A 25,255-nucleotide genomic window follows, 5' to 3' on the forward strand; every position below is an offset into this window, starting at 1 on the left:
TTCACACACTCAATCACTTCTCTGCTAATGCATCCTCCATCTTTTCTAGTCTGACATAATGGTAAACAGAGAGAAAAGAAGGGTCTGCGTTCTAGTAGGAGTGAAACAAGGGCCCTCATCCAGAACAGAAGAATAAAGGCAAAGTCCCAAATGACACCCTATTCCCTATCTACTGTAGTGCACTACATTTGACCAGGGCCCATAGTGCACTATATAGGTGTAACAGTTCTGCTTTCCGTCCCTCTCCTCGCCCCTACCTGGGCTCGAACCAGGGACCCTCTGCACACATTGACAACAGTCACCCTCGAAGCACCGTTACCCATCGCTCCACAAAAGCCACAGCCCTTGCAGAGCAAGGGAAACAACTACTCCAAGGTCTCAAAGCAAGTGACGTCACCAAACACTATTAGCACGCACCCCGCTAACTAGCTAGCCATTTCACACCGGTTACACTCACCCCCCTTTTGACCTCCTCCTTTTCTGCAGCAACCAGTGATCTGGGTCAACAGCATCAATGTAACAGTATAGCTTCCGTTCCTCTCCTCAACCCTACCTGGGCTCGAACCAGGGACCCCCTGCACACATTGACAACAGTCAGCCTCAAAGCACTGTCACCTATCGCTCCACAAAAGCCACGGAAACAACTACTTCAAGGTCTCAGAGCAAGTGAAGTCATCAATCAAAGCGCTATTAGTGTGCACCCGGCTTACCATTTCACACCGGTTACATAGGGAATAGGGTGCCATTTGGGACACAGTCTAAGAGCTAAAGTGGTGGAAGTTAGTTCAGGTATTTTAATTGTTTTTACATTTAACAAGGCATGTCAATTAAGAACAAATTCTTATTTACAATGATGGCCTACCGGGGAACAGTGGGTTAACTGACTTGTTCAGGGGCAGAATGACAGACTTTTACCTTGTCAGCTCGGGGATTCAATCCAGCAACCTTTTGATTACTGGCCCAACACTCTAACCACTTGCCTACCTGCCGTCCCTGTATCCTCCGGCATCTCTTCTTTCCTCTCCTCTTTCCCCTCTCGGCATCAATATGGCACTTCGGTCCTCTAGCACAACTAGCATGGAGAAAAACTGGCCCAGATGTCTGGTATGGTTGTCATTTCCGGCTCTTCACGTCTAACTGGAGATTTGGGAAGTGGTGCGGACGAGTTCTAGAAGTGTTTCTTGATGTGATAATGGAGTCGCAGGGAGTTTTTGTCAGTCAGTCCCCATGCTTCCTATATATATAGCAATCTGGTGTTCCTTATGGATCTTTTTGTGTGTTTTCAACAAAGGCCTCCTGAAAGTGCACCGGCAGCAGACACTTCGAAGCCTCCTGGTGCACACACAGCTGTGGCATGGACAAAAAAAAAGTTTAACTATGCCCAGAGTTGACAACCAAGTGTAAATGTCTGTCGCGTGGTTAGGGGCCATTGATATTGTATATGTATCTAGTTGGCCACTAAAGCAAACACGTCCTTGAGTAAAGACATCCTACACAGACAGACATCAAGCCCAAAGTACCCATGGCCCCAAAAATGACCCCAAACACATGTTTCTAGTGGCCTTTCTGCACCACAGTCACATGTCCTTTCTGCTAAAACATTTCATTAGGTGGCATGTTTTTACATATCACGGCAGGAGTGGAATACATATCAATCAATCAATCAAATGTATTCATAAAGCCCATTTTACATCGGCAGTTTCAAGTGGTATTAGTTGTATGTACCAGGGTACACATGGAATACATCGTACAGTTGTCACAACGTGCATTTACAGTAACCTGGTCTTGACCCCGAAGGGCAAGCAGGAGCAGAGGCAGACGCACAGTGGCCAGACTATTTTGCTCCACGCTCAACTTTTCCGGAACATGGAAGTGTTTTAATAAACCTTTCAATGACTCGTTAGTGATTGAACTCCAATTCCCATGAGCATCATTGTTGCTAATCAGAGTAGCCATGGGTGGAATAGCAGGGCTGGTTTTAAGTGTTACAGAAGCTTCCTGTTAGCAGTTCAGTTCCCCTGGACAGACTTCCAAACTCTAGTCAGTGTTGAGCAATAACGCAGATGGAGTGCAAACACACACACCCTCTGGCCCTGCAGGCCCTCGTTTACACACACACACACACACACACACACACACACACACACACACACACACACACACACACACACACACACACACACACACACACACACACACACACACACACACACACGCACGCACGCTAGCATGCACACACACAAATGCACGTACGCATGCAGTCACGCACACACATGCACACACACACAGGCACACACATACACACACGCACACGGGCCCTGTTCACTCACACACAACCTGCACTTGATGATCGAACAAAAGCAAGCAATCACAATTGAGTCTGGTGAGTGTGTGTGTGTGTGTGTGTGTGTGTGCTCCTCGACAGGGAGCAACTAAAGGGGTCTAGAAGGTAAAATGGTCCCCTGGAGAGTTTAGACAAATATCCTGTGAATTAGGGGAAACCTCAGTCAACCACTACTCATTATATGGCAAAGATTCATTGTTTCATAAATGTCTCCTCTCGCTTGTGTTGGTAGACTGATCTGAATGACTGTGGGTTGGGGGGGAGCAACTGTGAATACAATGACTTGTTAGTTGATATTGTAGCAGCAGAGTTGGGTAGTTAGCTCTGATTATCATTGAACTGGCAACCCTGTACTCCCAAGATGGAGACAGCAACCATAGTGAAATTGTACAATTGTAAACTCTCTGGAACGTGTTCAGTATCCTGACCAAGGGCTAACAATGCCAAACAAAGCGATCTTATAAGATACTAAGTGTTACCCAGAAGCTAAGGACTCAAGCTGTACATACATAGTTAGTTAAGTTCGAAAGATAACACCGACAAGTGTAGCCGTATTGGGTCACAAAAATATCTTTAACTAGCCAGGTGGAAACGGAAGGCCTCATACTTGCCCCTCTCAGGCATCCCCTCAAGCTGGGCTTTGGCCATGCTGCTGAAAGGGTAAGAGATGGGAATGGCAGACCAGACCGGGTCTTCAGTTGACATGGAGCACCCCCATGTATGAATTCCTCCAACATGTGTCTGGCCGGTTAATGGAACGGTAACACTTTCTATGAGGCGCACACACACAACGCCGTAGTGTATTTACAATGATATGATACACGTATAGTGCATTATAACACAGGGGATGGGAAAGGCAGACCTGGGCTGTGTTGACATGGAACTTTATGATTCCTTACCAACCAACCGGTGTCTGGCTGGTCTAGTGGATCCTCTAGTAAAGCGAACCCTGTCCAACCGCAAACGCCACTTCCCCATCAACCTCTCCACACCAACCCTTGGCAATCTCACTCTGCTCTCTGGCCCCCTTTTTCTGGATGTGAATGGGCCCTGGACGTAGTAATGTGAAAATTCACACTAACTCAGATCTATTGCTCCATCCCTCTTTTTTTTCTTGGCTCCTTTGGCTTTCTGACCATGCCAGCTTTTCCCTGCAGATCGTAAAAGAAAGAAGAAAAAAACATTCCTTTCATGTTTGTGGGAAAGCTGAGATTACTTGAGCCTCGGCTTTACTCCAGATCTGAGAAACAGATATCAAGTCGATGCTGGACATTTTTTTCTTCTTTCTTCTCTGTCTCCTTTCTCTCGTGCTGTTGCCGAGGCTCCAAATCTCATTCTTGGTCCATGGAAGAGTTGTTTTTCTTCCCTTCTAGACCTTGTTGGTATGAAACCTATGGAAAGAGGATCACGAGTGTGTGTGTTTGTACTCTACGTGCCTGCAAGTGTGTGGCTGTGCATGTGTGCATGTCAGCATGCGTACTGTATGTGTACAGTATGCTGCATATGCGGAGTATATTATGGACTCCTATTTCAACCGCAGTCCTACTATATTTTTACGGGCTGACAGTCAGCTAGGGGTCTGTGCAGACAGGCTACCCAAAGTCAGGAGATGAAATTGTACACGGATCAAAGTTGTATTTTTTTCTTTCCCTTTTCTCAACTGAACAAACACAGAGCTGCTGTGGTGGTGGATGATGACAGGCCCGCTCAAATTACTGCTCAGGCATTCATATATCCAGGGGTGTTCTCTTTGGAAACAGTGATCCCTCGCTCGCTCTCTCTCTCTATCTCCCTCTCTTCTCCGGCGACCCCGTGTTGTGGGTCAAAATAATACTGTGTCTCATACCGTCTCTTCCTAGAGAAGGCCTCATCTCATCCTGGTTACTGTAAAGAATTTAAGAGGCAACAGCTGGAGCATTAGGGGACTAGAGCATTATCCCCTATACTAAATCATTAGAAATTATACCCCGCGTTGTTACACACAGTACACATCCCTGTCTTGTCTTGCCTGATGCACAGTCATCCAGTCAGTCTTCTCTGGGGGTTTAGGTATTAGATTAGTGGTTGGAATGGAAAGGAAATAAGATTGTTTGAAAAGGGACAAACTCAGTGCATGCGTTGAGCCACGCGTATTCGATTCATAGTTGTACCAAGATTGATTTCCCATTTCTATTCAAGTCTATTGAGAAAATGCGCTGAAATTCTAAGCACAATAAATTCCACTGAACATTTTCAAAGTCTCCAAATCGAAACTTTCAAATCATAAATGTACAACAACAATGTTATTGGTAGTTGAATTGATACTGAGGCATATTATGAGGACACCTTCTACCTGTGTCCTTTTTCCTTCCTCATCCCTCCCTCCCTCCTCTCCTGTTGTCTCTTCTGACCCTAGCCCTCCCTGAGGCTCTGTAGAGCACCAACCTCATCACAGGTCACACCAGGAGGGGGTCAGTGAAAGGGAAACTGAAAGGCGAGCTGGTGTGTGTGTGTGTGCGTGCGTGCGCTTGATGTCAGGGGATGGGGGTTGGTTGTAGCTTAGCTGATACAGATACAGTGGTCTGGTGTAGAGGGGGTTGAGAGGGATAGAGAGGGATTTTGTTTGGTTGAGATTTGAGATAAAGTGTTAGAGCAGTGTATGTGTGTGTTTTGCTTGAGTGTGCGTTTCTCCTAAGGGAGTCATGACTAAACCTGTGTGCCTTGCTATCAAGGTTGAAAGATAACACCATAACAAAGCACTACCTGTCCACATAACATCAGAGGCCACTTGTGTGTAAAACGTATTTGTTGTGGTTCATAGAGATGGCAAGATGGCGCCGATAAAGATGGAAGCTTCACTTCAAGTCCTTAGGAAACTGTGCAGTATTTTGTTTTTTTAATGTATTATTTCTTACATTGTTAGCCCAGAAAACCTTAAGTGTTCTTACATACAGCCGGGAAGAACTATTGGATATCAGAGAGACGTCAACTTACCAGCACAACCAGCCCTACGACCAGGAATACGACTTTCCCAAAGCAGATCCTTTGTCTGCACCTCCCAGGGCATTTGAACTGATTCCAGACGCCGACTCAAAACAATGCCGTCGGAGGAGAGGGTGCCGGAGCGGTCTTCTAGGCTTCGGATGCTCGCACACCGCTTCTGAGTATATTACTTGCTAATGTCCAGTCCCTAGCTAACAAAGTCAACAAAATTAGGGCCAGAGTTGCTTTCCAAAGAGATATCCGGGAGAGTGTAACATACTCTGTTTCACAGAGACATGGCTAGCTGGGAACATGCTGTCGGAATCCGTACAACCAATGGGATTTTCAGTGCATCGCGCAGACAGGAACAAACATGTCTCTGTTAAGAAGATGGGAGGGTGGGTATGTTTCATGATTAACGATTCATGGTGTAATTGTAACAACATACAAGAACTCAAGTCCTTTTGTTCACCTGACCTAGAATTCCTCACAATCAAATGCCGACCGTATTATCTCCCAAGGTGAACTCTCCTCGGTTATTGTCACAGCTGTGTGTATCCCCCCGCAAGCGGATACCAAGATGGCCATTAAGGCTGTCTTGGTATCTTTATGCACACTGGAAACCATATATCCTGAGGCTGCATTTATTGTAGCTAGGGATTTTAACTAAGCTAATCTGAGAACAAGGGTACCTCAATTCTATCAGCATATCGATTGCAGTACACGAGCGAGTAACACACTTGACCACTGCTACTCTAACTTCCACGATGCATACAAGGCCCTCCCCCCACCCTCCTTTTGGCAAATCTGACCATGACTCCATCTTGTTGCTCCCCTCCTATAGGCAGAAACTAAAACAGGAAGCGCCGGTGCTTAGGTCTATCCAACGCTGGTCTGACCAATCGGATTCCACGCTTTAAGATTGCTTCGATCAAGTGGACTGGGATATGTTCCGGGTAGCCTCAGACAATAACATTGACATATACGCAGTGAGCAAGTTTATAAGGAAGTGTATAGGAGATGTTGTACCTACTGTGACTATTAAAACATTCCCTAAACAGAAACCGTGAATTGATGGCAGCATTCACGCAAAACTGAAAGAACGTACCACCGCATTTAATCATGGCAAGGCAACTGGAAACATGACCAAATACAAACAGTGTAGTTATTCCCTCCATAAGGCAATCAAACAAGCAAAGTATCAGTGTAAAGACAAAATGGAATCGCAAATCAATGGCTCAAACACGAGACGTATGTGGCAGGGTCTACAGACAATTACAGATTACAAAAAGAAAACCAGCCCCATCGCGAACATTGACGCCTTGCTCCCAGACAAATTAAACAACTTCTTTGCATGCTTTGGGGACAATAAAGTGCCACCGACACAGCCCGCTACCAAAGACTGTGGGCTCTCCTTCTCCATGGCTGACGTGAGTAAAACATTTAAACGTGCTAACCCTCGCAAGGCTGCCGGCCCAGACGGCATCCCTAGCCGCGTCCTCAGAGCATGCGCAGACCAGCTGGCTGGTGTGTTTACAGACATATTCAATCAATTCCTATTCCAGTCTGCTGTCCCCACATGCTTCAAGATGGCCACCATTGTTCCTGTTCCCAGGAAAGCTAAGGTAACTGAACAAAATGACTATCGCCCTGTAGCACTCACTTCTGTCATCATGAAGTGCTTTGAGAGACTAGTCCAGGATCATATCACCTCCACCCTACCTGTTATCCTAGACCCACTTAAATTTGCTTACAGCCCCAATAGGTCCACAGATGATGCAATCGCCATCACACTGCCCTATTCCACCTGGACAAGAGGAATACCTATGTAAGAATGTTGTTCATTGACTACAGCTCAGTATTCAACACCATAGTACCCTCCAAACTCATCATTAAGCTTCAGACCCTGGGTCTTGACCCCACCCTGTGCAACTGGGACCTGGACTTCCTGACTTGTCACCAAAACCCTAACACATTTTTACAGGTGCACAATTGAGAGCATCCTGTCGGGCTGTATCACCGCCTGGTACGGCAACTGCACCATCCACAACCGCAGGGCTCTCCAGAGGGTGGTACGGTCTGCACAACGCATCATCGGGGGCAAACTACCTGCCCTCTATATATTTTATACTTATATATTCTCATCCCATTCCTTTACTAGAATGTGTCTGTTTTAGGTTTTGTTGTGGAATTGTTAGATACTGTATTACCTGTTACATTCTGCTGCACTGTCGGACCTAGAAGCATAAGAATATCTCTACACTTGCAATAACATCTGCTAACCATGTGTATGTGACCAATGACATCTGCTAACCATGTGTATGCGACCAATGACATCTGCTAACCATGTGTATGTGACCAATAACATCTGCTAACCATGTGTATGTGACCAATAACATCTGCTAACCATGTGTATGTGACCAATAACATCTGCTAACCATGTGTATGTAACCATGTGTATGTGACCAATAACATCTGCTAACCATGTGTATGTGACCAATAACATCTGCTAACCATGTGTATGTGACCAATGACATCTGATAACCATGTGTATGTGACCAATGACATCTGCTAACCATGTGTATGTGACCAATAACATATGCTAACCATGTGTATGTGACCAATGACATCTGATAACCATGTGTATGTGACCAATAACATCTGTTAACCATGTGTATGTGACCAATGACATCTGCTAACCATATGTATGTGACCAATAACATCTGCTAACCATGTGTATGTGACCAATAACATCTGCTAACCATGTGTATGTGACCAATAACATCTGCTAACCATGTGTATTGGCCCAATAACATCTGCTAACCATGTGTATTGGCCCAATAACATCTGCTAACCATGTGTATTGGACCAATAACATCTGCTAACCATGTGTATGTGACCAATAACGTTTGATTAGATTTGGGAACAACATGTCACAATGTGGGCCAACTCCAAGTCAGCCAACCACCAACCCCCAACACTAAGGTGTACCAGTTTGTTTCAAGACAGAGGGTAACGTTAAAAAACAACTGCAATGAAACCTACATTTCTATCTAGTTATCAGGGTTCCTTATAAAAGTGGAACACACAGAGAGTCAGGTCAGGGCTTCTCTCGTGCTGTGGTAACTGAGGCAACCTTGATAGTGGCTGAATACATGTGTATCCGCACCGCAGCGTTCTTAGAATAAGGAGAATCAACACAGATTGAAGAGCTCGAGGCCCACAGCTGTGTCCCAAAGGGCACCCTATTCCCTTTGTAGTGCATAATAGGGTTCCGTAGGGTTTTGGTCAAAAGTAGTGCACTATATAGGGATGATGGTGCTATTTGGGATGCGGCGGGGGGGAAAGATAATCAACCCAGATTGAGCAGATTGAAGCCAGATAATAAACCAAGTCAGCTACTGTAACATTACTGTGTGACTCAGAGGTGATGATGCTATCTCATATGGAGCGTAGACTTTCCATTTCGCCTCCATCCATTCGTACAAATCTATCTAGCACTGTTCCCCTAATATTTCACCTCTTTTCTCCTCTTTTCAGGGGGGCTTAATGACAATAACAGCCACGCGGTTTGTTTGAAGGGGGGGGGGGGGGGGGGGGGCCTGGAAGGTATTTTGTTTTTTGCACAGGCTGGAAGACGTCCGGTCGGTCGCCTCAACAGACGGACAGACACTCAACGGGAAAGAGGTCTTGCTAAACCACAATCCTAGTTCAGTAGAGGTTAAGACACTCACCACAGTGAAGACCTTGCCGTCCTGGGCTGTGGGGATGAGCACCATCTGAGGTGGGGAAGCCGAGTGAAGGTAGAAGCCCTGGGCCACCACAGTGCTGCCTCCGCTATTGGGGACGCAGAGAGAGTAGCCAGGAATAAAGACACAGTGTGATCTCCATGGAGAAAATGGCTGTTAGTGATTAGTCACTAGTGTGCCCATAGGCCGTTATCAATAAAACGTCACAATAAGGCGCAGAGTGTTAGATTTGCCTGCTGAAAACATCTAAAACCATTTACGTGCCGTTTTCAAGGGATCGTTCAATAAATGTTAACTGTCCTGCAAAAATCATCACCTCTTGAAGAACATAGTCATAATTACAAATGCATTGTTATTCCATGCAGAACAATTGCGCACATTTAGCTCTATCATCATACAGCAAGTAACTGCATGCTTTCAATGACCATTAAAAATCAATTCATCCTGTAATATTGCCGGCCATGAATTGGATATTTGAGTGATATACAGTCAAATGAAAGTGAACTACTGTATAAGTGACAAGTAGGCAATGAGTGGTTTACGTTCATTTCCCATCCTTTGTGAGATCTGCCTGTCGAGCAGCAGAAGGGCGTATTTGACGATATAAACTGTAAAGGTTGGCTAAACATAGACGTAAATAGACCTAATGTACTTTTCTCCCCCCAAACAACGTAGGCCTTCCTAGCGAAGTTAGCTAACACGATTCCCTTTTCAACGTTGTTTTCAAGAGGGTTTAATCACGCTTGCTGCTGACAGACATGATAGGCTCCATTTATTGACGGACCACGTCAAATTGGCTAGCTTGCTAATAACAGCTAACAAAGCTAGAAGGCTGTATCCAAATATTGTTTGATTTGCTTGCCATCTATAGAGGTGAAGACAGTAATCCGACTGGCACTGTAACTAAGTTAAAGAAATGCCGATATCTTGCTCTTTCCAAAAGTCGAATCTCTGAGGAAGCAAGCTAAATGACACGTGTTGTTTGCTTAGCTAGCTACACGCCAAATCGATAGGCTACCCTCACCTATCTGAAAATACATGCTCAATCAATGTTCTCTGATCATAAAAAGCCTGCAGTTGCTTGCTGTACAAATCTGATGATTGATGTGGAATAATTGGAAATGTGTAGTTCTGACTCTGCTCTTCAAGAGGAGGTGATGATATTCCAACCAAATAGTTAGAACCTTTATTTAACAATCCCTGGAAAACGGCACATAGTTGTCAATGGTTTTAGCGGAGCTGGGGGTCTCCTTGCCCACCAGCAGCCAAATAGATTTTTATTTCATGTGTCCCTCTTCACCCACTTATCCTTTATGACCGTCTCTCTCACTTTCTCTTCTCCTCTATATACCACACACTGCTACTCGTTCCCTCTCTCTGTGACTTCTCTGTTTTCATAAACTCCCCCCTACGATCTCTCATTCCTTCTCTGACACCTGTATCCTATGGAACCTCTTCCTACGGGTAATAATAGCTATATCTCTTTCCCTGGCTGCCTCTGTCGACACCGCCGTATTACTCCTGCTGTTGCTCTACGGCCTGCCTCCCTCCTTACCAACGGACGAACTAGCAAGCTAACATCAAGTACCTGATGAAGGACCGTGTGGGCTGGATGCTGGAGATGAGAGGGTCTTTGTTGTAGGCGAAGAGTACAGGGGCCTCTCGGACCACAGAGTCCACCCTCACATACACCGCCTGGAGGGACGGGGCCGACTGGGGAGGGGTCCTGCACATCAGCATGGTAACTGACACACTGGAGAAAGAGACAAAATACATGTCGGCATATTAGTGAGAGTACACACACACACAACACAGTTCCTCACATTTGGAGAATAACCCAAACCTGTTAAATACAGTGTATATCGTCCGCATGTACACACGCAAGCATTTTTACTCGAAGCAGAAACATTATGCACTCACCTCAGGATCTCACAGGTTGCGTTCCCCACAGTGACCTGTCTGGTGTTGCCACTGTCTAAGAAAGAGCCTCTGATGGTGAGCACGGTGCCTCCTGACTTAGGACCGAATGCAGGGAAGATCTCCCTGATTACTGGGTTCTGTATGAGCGAGACAGGAGGGGAGTCGAAGCCACTTCAAACCCAACAACAACCACAATTACAGTTCATATGCAAATCAGTCAGTTACTGTAAGTAATCAATCTGTACATCCATCTGACATACTGTACCTACAGTGTCTATGACAGTGGGCACCAACTGTAGTCGTGGAGAGCTAGAGAGAGAACCAACGCCTGCATTTTTAGCTCTCCAGGACCAGGGTTAATGACTACTGTCTACTGTGTTCTTATTGTGATTGTGAGTGGAGACAGCATTCAGTTCTTACCACAAAGGTGAATCCCTGTGTTTGGGACATCTCCTTGCCACTGTGGACCTTCACCACACTATTAGCCAGAGACGAGTTCACAGGAGACGCCGGAACACACACCAACCTACACACACAGAGACGTGTACACACACACACACACAATTCAATAAAACGTGATTTATCCCGCAAGAGAGGCACAAGATCACCAACAACAAACATTGTGTGCTCACTCTTGTTGGGGTAAGCAAGCAGTTAACCTAATTTGATGAAGACTTTACTATGCTGCAGAAAAGCACAAAGAGGCCATCTTTTGGGGGGTTCAATCTTCTACACAATGAGTTGACTATAAGAGGGGGGGATGTTTGGTAACTTGGGCTTTTGAGTTAAACGCTGCTGTCTGGCATGGCCTCTTGGATTGGAAAGAGTGAAATTCTGTACGCAGCCATTCTCCCACCAATTTAACACTTAGTGAAGTCATGAGCAGAATGCAATGCAATGTGGGAATGCGCCCCGGCACTTGGATTCCTCATTCTATGGCGCCGTTTCCTTAACATTCTTCATTCAACTGTTTACCCTCACCCTTATCCCAACGCATGATTAAACAGTACACACACAAACACAACCCCCCCCCCCCCCCCCCCCCACTGACTCATCCACAACTACCCCCCACTGACTCATCCACAACTACCCCCCCCCCCACCCACTGACTCATCCACAACTACCCCCCCCGCCTTCACACACACCCCAATCCCAGTCCGACCTCCCTCACCTGTTGCTGTTGCTCTCTCGTTTCAGTAGTTTGCAGGGTGCTCCGGCCACGTCCAGGCTGATGAGTGTGTGGTCAAACCTCTCCGTCTTGTTGAAGCCAAAGTTCCTCCCACACACCGTCACCTTGGTGCTCCCTCCCAGGGGGCCGTTGGCTGGGGAGATCTACACAAACACACAATAACAACCCAAAGACAACCTTCAAACAACCTCCAAACAATCAGATAACAAAGGAAGCGAAAACCCTGTACTTCTAGTTCCAGGTGCTGGTTATAGCAGAGACAACTAGTATCCCAAAAAAAGTGTAGAAACCACACACTGGAAATGACAAGCGACCAGACAGACAACCTTTTAACTATCCTTAGACAACCTTTAGACAACAATGGAGGAGTCGCTTACAAGCTCTCCAGTAAAAACATGACTAGCTTGTTCACAGCTAAATCCCACTGTGTCACTCACTGTGTAGTGTGTCCAGGTTACTGGTGGGAGCTTTGTTTCCATACTTGCCAAAGGGGTATATGGCATATAGTATACTGCAAAATTAGCTACAGGTAACTGCCAAAATAATTTTAAAAAATGGAGTAAATGAGGGATACAAAGTATATTGAAAGTAGGTGCTTCCACTCAGGTGTGGTTCCTGAGTTAGTTAAGCAAGTAACATCCGATAATGCTTAGGGTCATGTCTAAAAACGCTGCGTAGGCCATTATTTTGGACATTCTTTTGGCTACCATGGCTATGCTCCCATAGGATGACAATGCACAGGGTCACTGAATGGTTTGATTAGCATGAAAACGATGTAAACCATATGCCAAGGCTGTCTCAGTCACCAGATCTCAACCAAATTGAACACTTAGAGATTCTGAAGCGGCGCCTCAGACAGCGTGTTCTACTACCATCAACAAAACACCAAATTATGTAATTTATTGTGGAAGAATGGTGTTGCATCCCTCCAATAGAGTTCCAGACACTTGTAGAGTCTGTGCCAATGTGCATTGAAGCTGTTCTGGCTCGTGGTGGCCCAACGTCCTATTAAGACACTTTATGTTGGTGTTTCCTTTATTTTGGCAGTTACCTGTATGGCCTCAGATGACACTAGTCACTAGCAGCTTGTCTTTGTTTATGTAGACACTCTCAGTATGGAGTATTGCAATAAAGATCAAAACAACAACAATAGTCCCAGTGTTTTGGTCAGAGGGAGTGACATAGGGGGTGTTGTGAAATGTTGTGCTTGTGGACAACAAAGCTTTTTTAAAACTTGAACTGGCTAGTTACCATGGTGATGACGGGAGGGCAGGACTCCTGGGTCCAGAGGGACGCTGGGTGACACTGGGCTGCCCTGGTGCAGCGGCCGTCACACCAGCCACATCCCATAAAACCTGGCGCCAGCAGGCAGGAACTACACATCCACTGTTGCTCACAGCCAGGACCAATCAGAGGGACCTTGGTGATCTGGGCGTACACACAACAGCCAATCAGAATACAGACTAAACAAAAACAAGTTTGTTTTGTACATAAGTGGGTTTAATTCCTGCATTGATCACATAACTATATGACACTTTGGATAAAAGCATCTGCTAAGCTAAAATACCCTATTTCATTACTATTATAATATTATATAGTTATGCATTACTTCATTGTAAAAACATCATACTGTTCAGGGAGTATTCATACCCTTGACTTATTCCACATTTTGTTGTGTTACAGCCTGAATTCAACATTGATTAAGTATTTTTTTCTCACCTATCTACACACTATACCACAATGACAAAGTGAAAACATGTTTTTTGACAAATGTTGCAAATCAATACATGTTAGAATCACCTTTGTTAGCGATTACAGCTGTGAGTCTTTCTGGATGTCTCTAAGAGCATTGCATACCTGGATTGTACATCATTTATATCTACTAGGCTAACATATGGAATTGTTTTAAGATGGTCTTACCATGGATCATTTAGCTATTTGATTTAGAGTTTTAGGACCCCTTTAGGTATCAATTAATAGTATTGTTATTTGGCCTTTACAACTATAGCCCATAGAAACACATTGAATAACACATTCATAAATGGCAAAAAAGTCAAATAGTTTAAAAAAATAAACAATAGAGAATAAGGTTATGAAGTGTCTGTCTTATATCTACGAGATAGAAGAAAGCTCAGGAAATATACATTTTATTTGACAAATATTTAACCTCTTATTTTTGGTGGCACAAAACTACATCCAAAACAGAGAACATTGTGTTCGTGAGAGTCTACCCTTTCCACAGTAGGGTCATACTCGTTTCTAGGCTAAACCATACGGAAGCTACAGACATTTTCATAAGAATAAATATTTTCGGAATTTCAAGGTCTAACAAAAACCGCAGATGTGGAAGGCCCGACATAGGCGGATGTCCATGCTACTTATTAAGTGACTTGTTAAGCAATGTTTTACTCCTGAACATATTTAGGCTTGTCATAACAAAGCGGTTGATACGTACTAATTCAAGACATTTCAGCTTTTCATTTTTTAAATTAATTTGTAAAAAAAAAAAAAAAAAATGAGAATTCCACTTTCATATTATGAGGTATTGTACTCAGGCCAGTGACGAAAAAAAACTCAATTAAATCCATTTTTTTATTTCTCTGATCAATGTGGGCATTCGGGGAAAACATTTATTTTCAACTGTTGGCTGAACTTGTCAAGTCCTGACCATAAAGAGTACTTATTTTCTATGGTAGAGTGGGTCAGGGCGTGACTGGGGGGGGGTTATTATTTCTATGTGGGGTTCTAGGTTCGTTTTTCTATGTTGGTGTTTGTGTATGATTCCCAATTAGAGGCATCTGGTAATCGTTGTCTCTAATTGGGGATCATATTTAAGTAGCTGTTTTTCTCACCTGTGTTTACGGGATATTGTTTTTGAGTTATTGCACGTTAGCATTCTCTGTAGTCGCGGTTCGTTGTTAGTTTATTGTTTATATTGTTTTTGTCTTTGCTAAGTTTCACTTCTTTAATAAATATGTGGAACTCAACGTACGCTGCGCCTTGGTCCGTTTCTACGAACAAACGTTTACAGAACTGTTGTAGGACATTGATTCCAACAATCTGTTGGCTCTGGTCAATGTTGAAAACTGTGGCTTTAGTACCAGGGGGCTGTTGTTTCCATCAAACCAGCAATGTAAAGAATGTCTGTTATGAATATAAAGTGTGTGTGTGTCGATACAGTGTGCGTGTGTGTGTGTGTGTCTTTGAGTGTGTGTTGTCTTTTGATACTCCCTCTCCTGTGTCTACCGACTACCCACCTTATTTCCTGTCACCAACAAGAGTGAGCCGTCCTGGCTGCGCTGGGGGGAGCCGTGGTGGCGCTGGGGGGACAGGAGAGCCATCTCGGGGGACACGGGCCGCGAGTCATCCAGGCGGAAGTCCACGTGGGGCGTGCTGCGTTTGGAACGGGAGACCACCACCTGGGGAAGACAGAGGCCAGGCCAGCTCAGTAAAACACAGAGTTCAACCATTTATTAATAATTTTAAAAACACCCCTGTCTACCGGAGATGCCACACATACCTCATTTATTAATAAAGCAATGTAATAATGTAAAAAGGCACTGTGGGGTGTTGTACTTTGGCAGGCTGCCTAAGTGTTTCTTCAGGTTGCGTAAGTCCATACAGTGTAGAATTTCGGGAGAAACTCTTTCAGTGTAAACTTAAACGGCTAAAACCAAATATAAAGTATGTAGGAAAGATAATGGACCTATATATTTTTGGAGGTCCAACGCAGCAGTTTTTATCTCAATATCAAATCATTTCTGGGTAACACTGAAGTACTGTGATTGTTGGCAGTTAAAATGGTCAAAAATAAACAAACGTAGCTTCTTAGCAAAGAGCAATTTTGAAAGCAAGAATTTTGATAGGACTGTCTGGGAGTGGTCTGAGTGGGGAGGGGAAAACTGAAAACTATCTGTTATTGGGAGAGATTTGGAACTCTCTTTCTTATTGGTCAATTAACGAATTTACCACCTGGTGATGTCCCCAGGCTAAAACTCCAACCCATCAAAACAGGCAGACATTTCAGGTGGTCTTTCACAGTATTATTCCAACCTCATAGTGTGGAAATATATATATTTTTAAACACTGCAAAGTCTAGTTTTTGACTGCACTGGGCCTTTAAATAACATAATATTTGATAACTAACAGGCCCCAAAATAAAAGCTAGATAGTCAGGGAACATTGACAATTACCTGAACAATGAATTTAGCAGTATAGGCTTTGTTAATATGCTTGAGCAAAATAACACAGAATTTAGCCATGGCAAAATACTGGAAATTAGCTTTAAAAGTGGAAAGAAATTATCTCAGCTCCATGGGAGAATAAATAGAATGTGTAGAATGGCAGGAAATTAGCTTTCAGACTGCAAACATTTCTCTCAGCTCCATGGAGAAATGAGTAAAAATGCAGGAAATTGGCTTAAAAATTCAAAAATGTCTCTACACCACCAAGATAACGGCCTCTAAAATGTCATTCAGCCAGGCCGCCAGGCCGACCACGCCCCTACCACAGACCCTACCTCGGCCCCTTCCAAGCCTTTTTGATCCAGATTTTTTTTTGACATGAACTTGGGCATGGTGATTTCGTAAGACCTTTTAGTGCTGAGTCAATCTTCTGCTGTTTCTACTAATCGGGTGCCGTACAAGACTGAAGGTTGCAATAGAATGGAATATGGTAACAAAGAGATAACGCCATGGAATCTGGTGGTGCAGACCAGGTCATCTAGTTGTGAGGGACTATTAACACAGTAACACTGAACGATGTTTCACGTCACATGCAAAGTGTGTGTTTTTTCCCCCATTGGCATTGTAGGGGCCCGGCGAGCCACTCCCACTACTGTGTGGAGGGTAATACTGCTGCTATATTGAGAGTGAGATGACAGATTGGCAGATTAGAGCTTAACCACCATGGAGGTGGAGGGAGCTACAGTGAGACGGAGGGACAAAAGACATTGCCCGAAGGCAGAAAGAGCAGCAAAAGAGCATCTTGTACCTGGACATGTCGCGAGGTGTTTCAGAAGCCTTATTCACACACACACACACACGTCGACGTAGGCACGCATTCATACACATACACACACGCCTGTACACGCACACACATACACACACACACATACACACACATAAACGCATGCACAGACATACACACTCCTACACACAGATGCAGTGCAGCGCACACCTGGAGTAACTTGGCTTGGAGCTCAGAACCGGTTGGGTTGGGGTGAAACATAACAGTGGGCTGTAATAGAGTGTGGTTATGTCCTGACTTTAAATCATCCACTGTATCACCCACCCACCCCTCCTCTCCTTCTATCTCCCCTTATCTCTTCATTGACTGTGGCCCTCCGCCAGGTGTGTGTCTCTGCAAGGTGTGTACGTGCGTGTCAGCTGTGCTCACTTTAAATGACCATTGCATTTCAGTGAAGAGTATGAGGGGGGCTGCTACCCTCTTAGTCTTAAGTCATGTCAGGTAGTCAGACGTGGACACTAACGCCTGTTTTCAAGGTCCTTTGTTGACAAGGCACCTTGGAGCATTGATACACTGACGCTGAAAACCAATGTCTTCTTTGTGAGAGACTTCAGCCAGTCAATGAATGGCATGTCTCCTTTCTCATAGGGAACACTATTATTTCCTGCTCCACTCTTCAGCTACAACCAAAGACTGAATGGCCTAGTCTCTTTCTCTTTTAATAGTGGTCGGAATTACAGCTTATTGTATTAGACAGGGTTAGCCTATAAACACAGCCACTGTGCTATTTTCACAGTGATATTGAACCATAGGGAGAGGTTTCCTGAGCCAGAATGGAGAGACCACGGGGACACAGCACAACACAGCACATCGTTCTCTTTCTTTCTCCTACCCTCTCTCTTTTGTTCTCTCCATTGGTGCTAAGAGCATTTTCCCCTGGGAACAAAGGCTAAACAGAAAGAAAGGCAGTTGACAGAGGCCTTTCCTAGGATTCTAATAAGCTAGAAGCAATCGTTCAACCTTACAAGCTCTCTCTCTCTCTCCCTCTTTTTTCTACACTCGGTCCCATATTTCTCTCTCATGCTACAACTCTTCTATTCTACCAATCTCTCCATACCTTCACCTCGTCTCTTAAAGTCCCCCCCCCCCCACCCCATGAGGTCCACTGTATCCCTCTCTCAGGACAGCTGGTCTCCTGCTCTCTCCTTCCCAGACCCCCATCCCGAGACAATGAGGTTAGAAATTTCACCAACAACAAAAAAAAAGAGTGAGAAAAAAAAAACATGCCAACAGCTGCGGGGACTCGGTGGAGAGAGAGAGAGAGAGAGAGAGAGAGAGAGAGAGAGAGAGAAATGCTGTGCGAGGGAACGTGTCATCGAAGCTCAGGGCGCTTGCCATTAACGGGCAGTTCGGCTCATGACCCTGCTTCCGCGCAGCTGTCGTCGACTTTTTCGCCCGTTCCCATCGTTCCTCCGTGACTTTTTGTCAACACAGTATTTCCTGAAAGTACTCATAAAACATCAGAGTTTGAGGCCAAACAGAGCTTCCTTTTACAGGGACATGCAAGATAGAGCAACCACTCCAAAGCTCTTATCCGTCAGCGTTCCCACTTCCACCTGACCTCACTCAACCTAGCCGGGTCCAAGATCGGTTATGCATTATGCATGTAAATGGGCAGGATGTTGGCTGATCTGGGACCAGGCTAGACTGAGCCATCTGCTGAGTAAATCCTGCCTCTCTAGGAGACAGTGAGACCGCCGCCGAGGGCCTAGACACACAAATGGGAAGCGGGAAAGTGAAATCCACCATTGGCTGTACTTGTCATTAATAGGCAAACCCAGACGTGGTTTGTTCGCTCAGATGGTACACACGGTGGAACGCAGCAGGAGGGTTTGTGGAAGCATGGCGAGGCAAGGTCAAGGGTCATGTGTTGAGCAAATAGGAAGGAAGCCACCCTCCTCCCAGCTGTGGTGTTTCCTAACCTGGCCCTGTACTGGCTGCCACCTGTGTCTCGGCTCCTTGTGTTGCCAAAATGTCAGGTTTCACTGGCCACGTACCACCGTCCTGCCCCATTTACATGCACAATAAGAAAGGGAGACTATGCTGCCTGGCCACGGCACCAACAGACAGTTTTGCAGGTTTGAGCCTTCTATATACACTCAGGAGTTCAATTGACTTTTTGTTTATGAATAATTCAAAGTTAGGTTTGGTTTCTTCCTCCTCCTTTTTCTTGGGTAAGCAGGTTACAGCACCAACCCTTTGCTGTTCAAGGAACTTTTTGGACTAAAAGGACTCATTCATGCTGCCTCATTTGCATTGAGTGAGTGTGTGATTTTCACACTCTCACTGCTCCCACTCTCGTAAGGCTGTTTAAGTAAAGTGTTACACTTCCCCTCTCGTTGCCAGTGCTCCCTCTTGCCCCCTGTCCCCCTACCTGTATGAGGCGTCCGTCTGCGGTGCCCAGGCTGGCCACGGTCTGCTCCTGTGCAGTCGCCACGGCAATGGAGGTGAGCAGGACGTTGCTGAACTGCCCGCTGAAGTAGTCTAGTCTGGCCATGGTACTGGTCACCTCCAGACGGTAGCCCTCCTCATGCTTCCCACAGCCAAACGAGTCGTCTGACGAACTCTACACGGGGAGGAAAACACATGCTACATAAGATATGTGGATCACATACGGTTGCATGAAATACGTCATGTGCAGCCAGTGGTTTTTAACTAATTACATTCCGAGTGTCTCAACTGATGAGCCACAGTACTTCCCAAGACCCCCAACCTCCCCCCACGCCCCTGTCAGATGAGGGTAAAAGGGAGGGATGGAGAGCAGGGCTCCCTAAGCCTCCTCATCTGCTCTTTCGTCGGACCCTGCTCGTAATGGAGAGCTGAATTGTGGCTGGCACGGTGTGTGTGTGTGTGTGTGTGTGTGTGTGTGTCAGGAATTCATGGGAAACACATTGGGAATGTGTGCCGGTGCGGCTGCCATGACATTACACACGCTCACTGCTCTCTCTCTCTCTCTCTCTCTCCTTTTGCTTTTCTCCCTCCCTATTTGTCTCCCTCTCTCTAGCTCGCCCAATAGGCATGCAAGAGTCTTCCCCATTAGTAATAGAGTAAAAGTCCACCCTGTAAGTGTGTTTGCGCCTGGCCTGTTTTCACTCGGCCACTCTCCAGAACCACTGTCTGGCAATGGCAACCCTGTGCAGTTTTTCACTTGGCCACCCTGCTTTGAAAGTAACCTAAGTCGTCGTCATTAAACCATTAGAAGAGGTCACCCGTCTTTAAAGTGGAGAAAGCTCGGGGTAGGGAGAGGGGGGCTGGTGTGGTCAAGCTAGACAAGCTCTCAGGTCAAGGACCCCCCCCCCCCCCCCCAGTCGGTCATCAATAGTTAATGAAATCCGAGGCTGGCAGGCGGGGGCCGTGACTAAACAGGCGGGGCCAGCTACAGAGTTTAGGGTGCTAGCTACAGACTACAGAGGCAGAGGGTTACTGATTAAGAGATCCAGGCTGGGGCCCCTACCACTAACTCCACTTGGCCCGGCCTGGCAGCATCTACTGTTTCACTGTACGCTCCAAAGGGCCCAGACACAACACTCAGCAAGGAACACAACACTGGCCCAAAACCCATATGGGAGGGGGAGGGGGAAGAGAGAGAGAGAGAGAGAGAGAGAGAGAGAGAGAGAGAGAGAGAGAGAGAGAGAGAGAGAGAGTAGGGTATACAATGATGCAGGTCAAGTGGGTCATTTATTTTCAAATGATCTTACAATCACTCACCACACTGACTGATGGTGCCTGTGAATCAGGGAGGGATAGCCAACTAATGAAGCACCCAAAGAGAGACTCTCTGTAAACGAAGTACTACGTGTGAGGACTAAGTCAGGGTGACTTGCTTGCGATGTGTAACACTGAAATGTCTCACGGTAAACCTCAAAGGCGTGCTTTGAAGCTGAGGAGAACAATGGGAGAGTAGTAAATCACGCAAGCAGCTTTTCTCTAGCAGCCATTACAGAGTAGACCATTACAGGTGAGTTTAGCTCCAAGGTGAAAAGACAGTCCTGGCTGGTAGACAAACAAACAATAAAACAGCCTCAAAGCTACGATATACCTGTATCTATCATAAGCCAAACCAGGTTGGACTGGCTACAACTAGCTCCAAGGCTATAGCAAGGGTAGGATAGATAGAGAGACAACTACAGAGGTAAATCCTCAAGGCTCAGGCTGGCCAACATCTCTGGCTGTACGTAATGCCAAAAGCCACAGCTGTACTGCAGAGGGCCAGCGGTGCTGAGCTGTCAGACCGGAGTTGATTCACTCTACAAGAACCTCATCGTTCTTTCAGAAGAGGAGAATAATATCTGACGTCTGAGAAGGAGAGAGAGGACTGACTACCTAGAGTGAAAATAGATCAGGTGGGTAAGATATAGTGTGTGTGTGGGGGGGGGGACAGATGACGGATGGACCGTATTTCATGTGTCTACAGTGTGTGTGTGTGGGTTTACTTTTGCCCGGAATCTCCCGGCCAACAACTTTTGATCCATCATAACTCCCGCTGTCCGCACCTCTCACGCAAGTAAACCACATGAGATACAGTCCATGGGAAATGGTCCAAAGTCTGGGACCTCTCTCTCTTACTACTCCCCGAGATTGAGATGTCATCAAGCCAGGATACTATGGAGATTACCACAGAACCGCTCCAAAAACAGGTCCAGGGGAGATTATTTTGATAGCAAACAAACAGGGTCCTATGGAGTGTTTGTAAAAGCAACGCTGAGCGGTAGGAGGGAGAGACGAAGAAAGAGAAAGGGTTCTGGAGCATTCCATGGAACTCTGTGAAGGTAACGCTGAGGATCAAGGGGACGTAACTGGACAGTGGACGGGTGTTTTGACAAGTCGTGTTTGAAGCCCCATTGCTATTATCCTAGAGACCTAGGGATTTTCTTTGGCACACAGTAAGACAGTCTTGAAGAATGGTCACGCTGTTGTCATGGCAAACGATTTCTTTAGCGAGGTTAACTACATTCTCTACTCTCTCTCTCTCTCTAGCTCTCAATTTTTTGGGGGCCCCGATTTGAAATTGAATGTGACGTTTTAAGGCAAAGGAAGGTGAACTCCCAACTGGTTTCGGGTCTCCAAACTTTCCCCAAGTTTTAGGAAGATGTTTTTGTCCAGTAAAACAGAAGCCGACGGGATACGTGAGACACTGTACACCTTTTTCCCCCACACTTAACCACCGGCCATTGTCTGCAACACAACGGCCAGGCGATAGAGTTACTATGGCAGCAGCGGCTCAGTGTTTAACTGCTCCGCGGGGCCCGCTAGCGACCCATGTGAGTGTGTGTGTGTCTACATGAGTGTGTATGTGTGTGTGAGGCCTGCCAGAGTCAAGAGAGGTGTGTAATCCGCATGCTGGGTACAGACAAGGTGCAGAGAGAGGTCTATTGTCCTTTTCATACACCTACTCTGACCCTCGGGCAAGGCTCCCTTAGAGCAGACACACCAGTGGCTCTAGCGACACACAAAACCACTGGGCTGGGGCTATGTTACTATTTGTTATTTTATTTATAATTATAAAAAAATTTATCCCCTTTTTCATCATATCCAATTGGTAGTTACAGTCTTGTCCCATCGCTGCAACTCCCGTAGGTACTCGGGAGAGGCAAAGGTCGAGAGCCGATCGTCTTCTGAAACACAACCCCGCCAAGCCGCACTGCTTCTTGACACAATTGCACACTTAACCCGGAAGCCAGCTGCACCAATGTGTCGGAGGAAACACTGTACACCTGTCGACCGTGTCGCGATGGGACAAGGACCCTCCCCTAACCCGGAAGACGCTGAGTCAATTGTGCGTCGCCTCATGGGTCTCCCTAACGTGGCCGGCTGTGACATAGCCCGGTATCGAACCAGGATCTGTAGTAATGCAGCACGTACAGCGATGCAGTGCTTCAGACCGCTGCGCCACTCGGGAGGCCCGGGGCTGTGTTACTATTAATAGTAGACATACACCTACACACTCACTTCACTCAGTCATAAAAATACACTGGGAGCTACTGCTTAGAGTAGGTAGAGACACACACACACACACACACACACACTTTGTTATTGCTGATTTCTTGAGTGGGCAGCAAAGCTCTCCACAAAGTCAGCTGGCCTTTTACTAGAATAACACAACTCTGCCCCCTGACAGCTTGCACTGACTGTTGTTTGTGTGTACTTATTAGGAAGCAAGTGTGGTGTGTGTATATGTATGTTTTGTAGAGTCTGGAAGGGGTGTTGATGGGTTGTGTGTGAGTAATTACACATGTACGTATATGTGTGTTTGTGTGTGTGTAGAGGCCCCCACACAATATACATAGCTTGTGTGTATGGGTACGTGTGTGTGTGTGTGTGTGTGTGTGTGTGTGTGTGTGTGTGTGTGTGTGTGTGTGTGTGTTTGTGTCAGGGGAATTAGAGAAGCTGACAATAAGGTTGGATTAGACCCTGGCGCGCCGAGGGCAGCTGGTCTGGGGGCGATGCGTGCCCTCCGGATGCCAGGCAGAGTTAGGGGTTAGTGTGTGAATATGTGTGTATGGGTTAGGTATGGTGACCCAGGGTGGCATGGGTGCATTGAGCCCGGACAGAGAACAGCTTCACACATCATATAAACAGACGCCAGAGGAACTCAGTCAGGCTGAATAATATTCATTTCTGTTTTGGAGTGTTAAACCCAACCCTCGTTGGAACGAGCGTTTCAGTTAATTGAGGGAGAAAAGTACAGGGTCTAAAAGCCTCTGTTGGTGAGAGGGCCCACTCTAAACTTCTCTCTAACCCTCTCTCCCTTTACCCCGCATTCCCATTGTTTCTTCCTCCCCTCTCGCTCCCTGTTCACACTCTTCTCCACCTGTCACCCTTCCCTTCTCTCTCTCCTATCATTCCACTCACTCACTCACCCTTCTCTCTTTCTTTCTCTCTCTTTCTCTTCCTCTCTCTATCTCTGTCACTGAGGCACAACTTGGTGTCCGTGGCTCATTTGAATAGTCAAATTATCTGTCAACGCAGACCGGGGGGCTGTGGGAGCCTTTGTGAATCCTGCCGAGGAACAATGCAGCTACCCTTGGGTACCACACTCTATATAGTCACACACACACACTGGCTGAATGAATGATGAGTGAATGATGACCCAGCACCTCCCTCTCTCTCTCCCTAAGCTAAAGAATGCAGTTACTAATAATTTGCTCCTTAAGCTTGGTCTCGTATAGCAAGAGGAGTGCAGTGTGGAGCTGTAGAGAGTTTGGGCCAAAGATATTATTTGTGGTCGTACTGTGATGAACTTCTATCCTCAGAGCTCTTCTTCCAGCACGTAGCTACACTCCGTCATCGAAACAATGACTGATATCGGACGATGGGAGGGAAACAGGGAACATCATGGACCTATAGAACATTCTTCACTAGCCCAAGACTTTCTCTTTTCTGTGACCGATAGTCCAGCCAGTCCACACAACATATTTACTGTTGCACGGCAGGCCGCCAGCCTAGCATGTTAATTCAATTAGACCAAACAGACCAACGCAAATTGAGGATAATTTAGTGTTGGGGCAGTGGGACGCGCGGAGTTAGCGCCCATCATTTACCCGCCGTACATTATTAGCATTAGCGCTTATCCACTCGTATTCATGACCAACCACCGACAGACAGAAGGGACTTCGAGTGGGAATACTTTCCACCATGAACCCACCCCCACTGTCTCCTACTACATTTCAGTAATGGACTCTGGTGTAATGAAAAGGAACTGCCCAGAGCAGAGTGCACCGGAGAGGAGTTGTCAATGGCCAATGCTCCCTGATGAGTAATAAGGAAACATATCCAACTCGGAATGGGGAACATGCACGAATCCAAAGGAGCGTAACTGCTTTTCAAAGATCCAAGATCCAACCTGACATGCTTTAAAGCCCTTTCCTGCCAAACGAATTGAAACGGAATTCCTGGTTCTCAGTCAGTAGTAGTCTGGACTAATCAATTCCACCCGGGCCAGCGAGCAGCAAAACGTTTGGCAAGAGCCTACTTAGTGATGACTTCACGGTGAGTGAAGTTAAACGTCTGAAAACCTGCCCCTTCCTTCAGGCCATCCCGCTACCACTTGCATGGTGTGTTTAG

At 46.0% G+C, this 25,255-nt stretch overlaps 1 protein-coding gene across 1 annotated transcript in view; it reads right to left on the bottom strand.

Annotated features, from left to right (window-relative positions):
• LOC109888715 (hepatocyte growth factor receptor-like) overlaps positions 1-25,255 on the bottom strand; it is a 70,552-nt gene that overhangs the window by 24,934 nt on the left and 20,363 nt on the right. Inside the window, exons 3-10 of the mRNA XM_031823132.1 lie at positions 19,566-19,757; positions 15,421-15,582; positions 13,415-13,591; positions 12,146-12,306; positions 11,395-11,500; positions 10,975-11,111; positions 10,643-10,807; positions 9,040-9,142 (exon numbers count right to left, since the gene is read on the bottom strand). Coding sequence (XP_031678992.1) covers positions 9,040-9,142; positions 10,643-10,807; positions 10,975-11,111; positions 11,395-11,500; positions 12,146-12,306; positions 13,415-13,591; positions 15,421-15,582; positions 19,566-19,757 — 1,203 coding nt within the window. The remainder of the gene's footprint in view (positions 1-9,039; positions 9,143-10,642; positions 10,808-10,974; positions 11,112-11,394; positions 11,501-12,145; positions 12,307-13,414; positions 13,592-15,420; positions 15,583-19,565; positions 19,758-25,255) is intronic.

Source organism: Oncorhynchus kisutch, linkage group LG4 (genome assembly GCF_002021735.2).
Source record: "Oncorhynchus kisutch isolate 150728-3 linkage group LG4, Okis_V2, whole genome shotgun sequence".
Taxonomy (NCBI): Eukaryota; Metazoa; Chordata; class Actinopteri; order Salmoniformes; family Salmonidae; genus Oncorhynchus; species Oncorhynchus kisutch.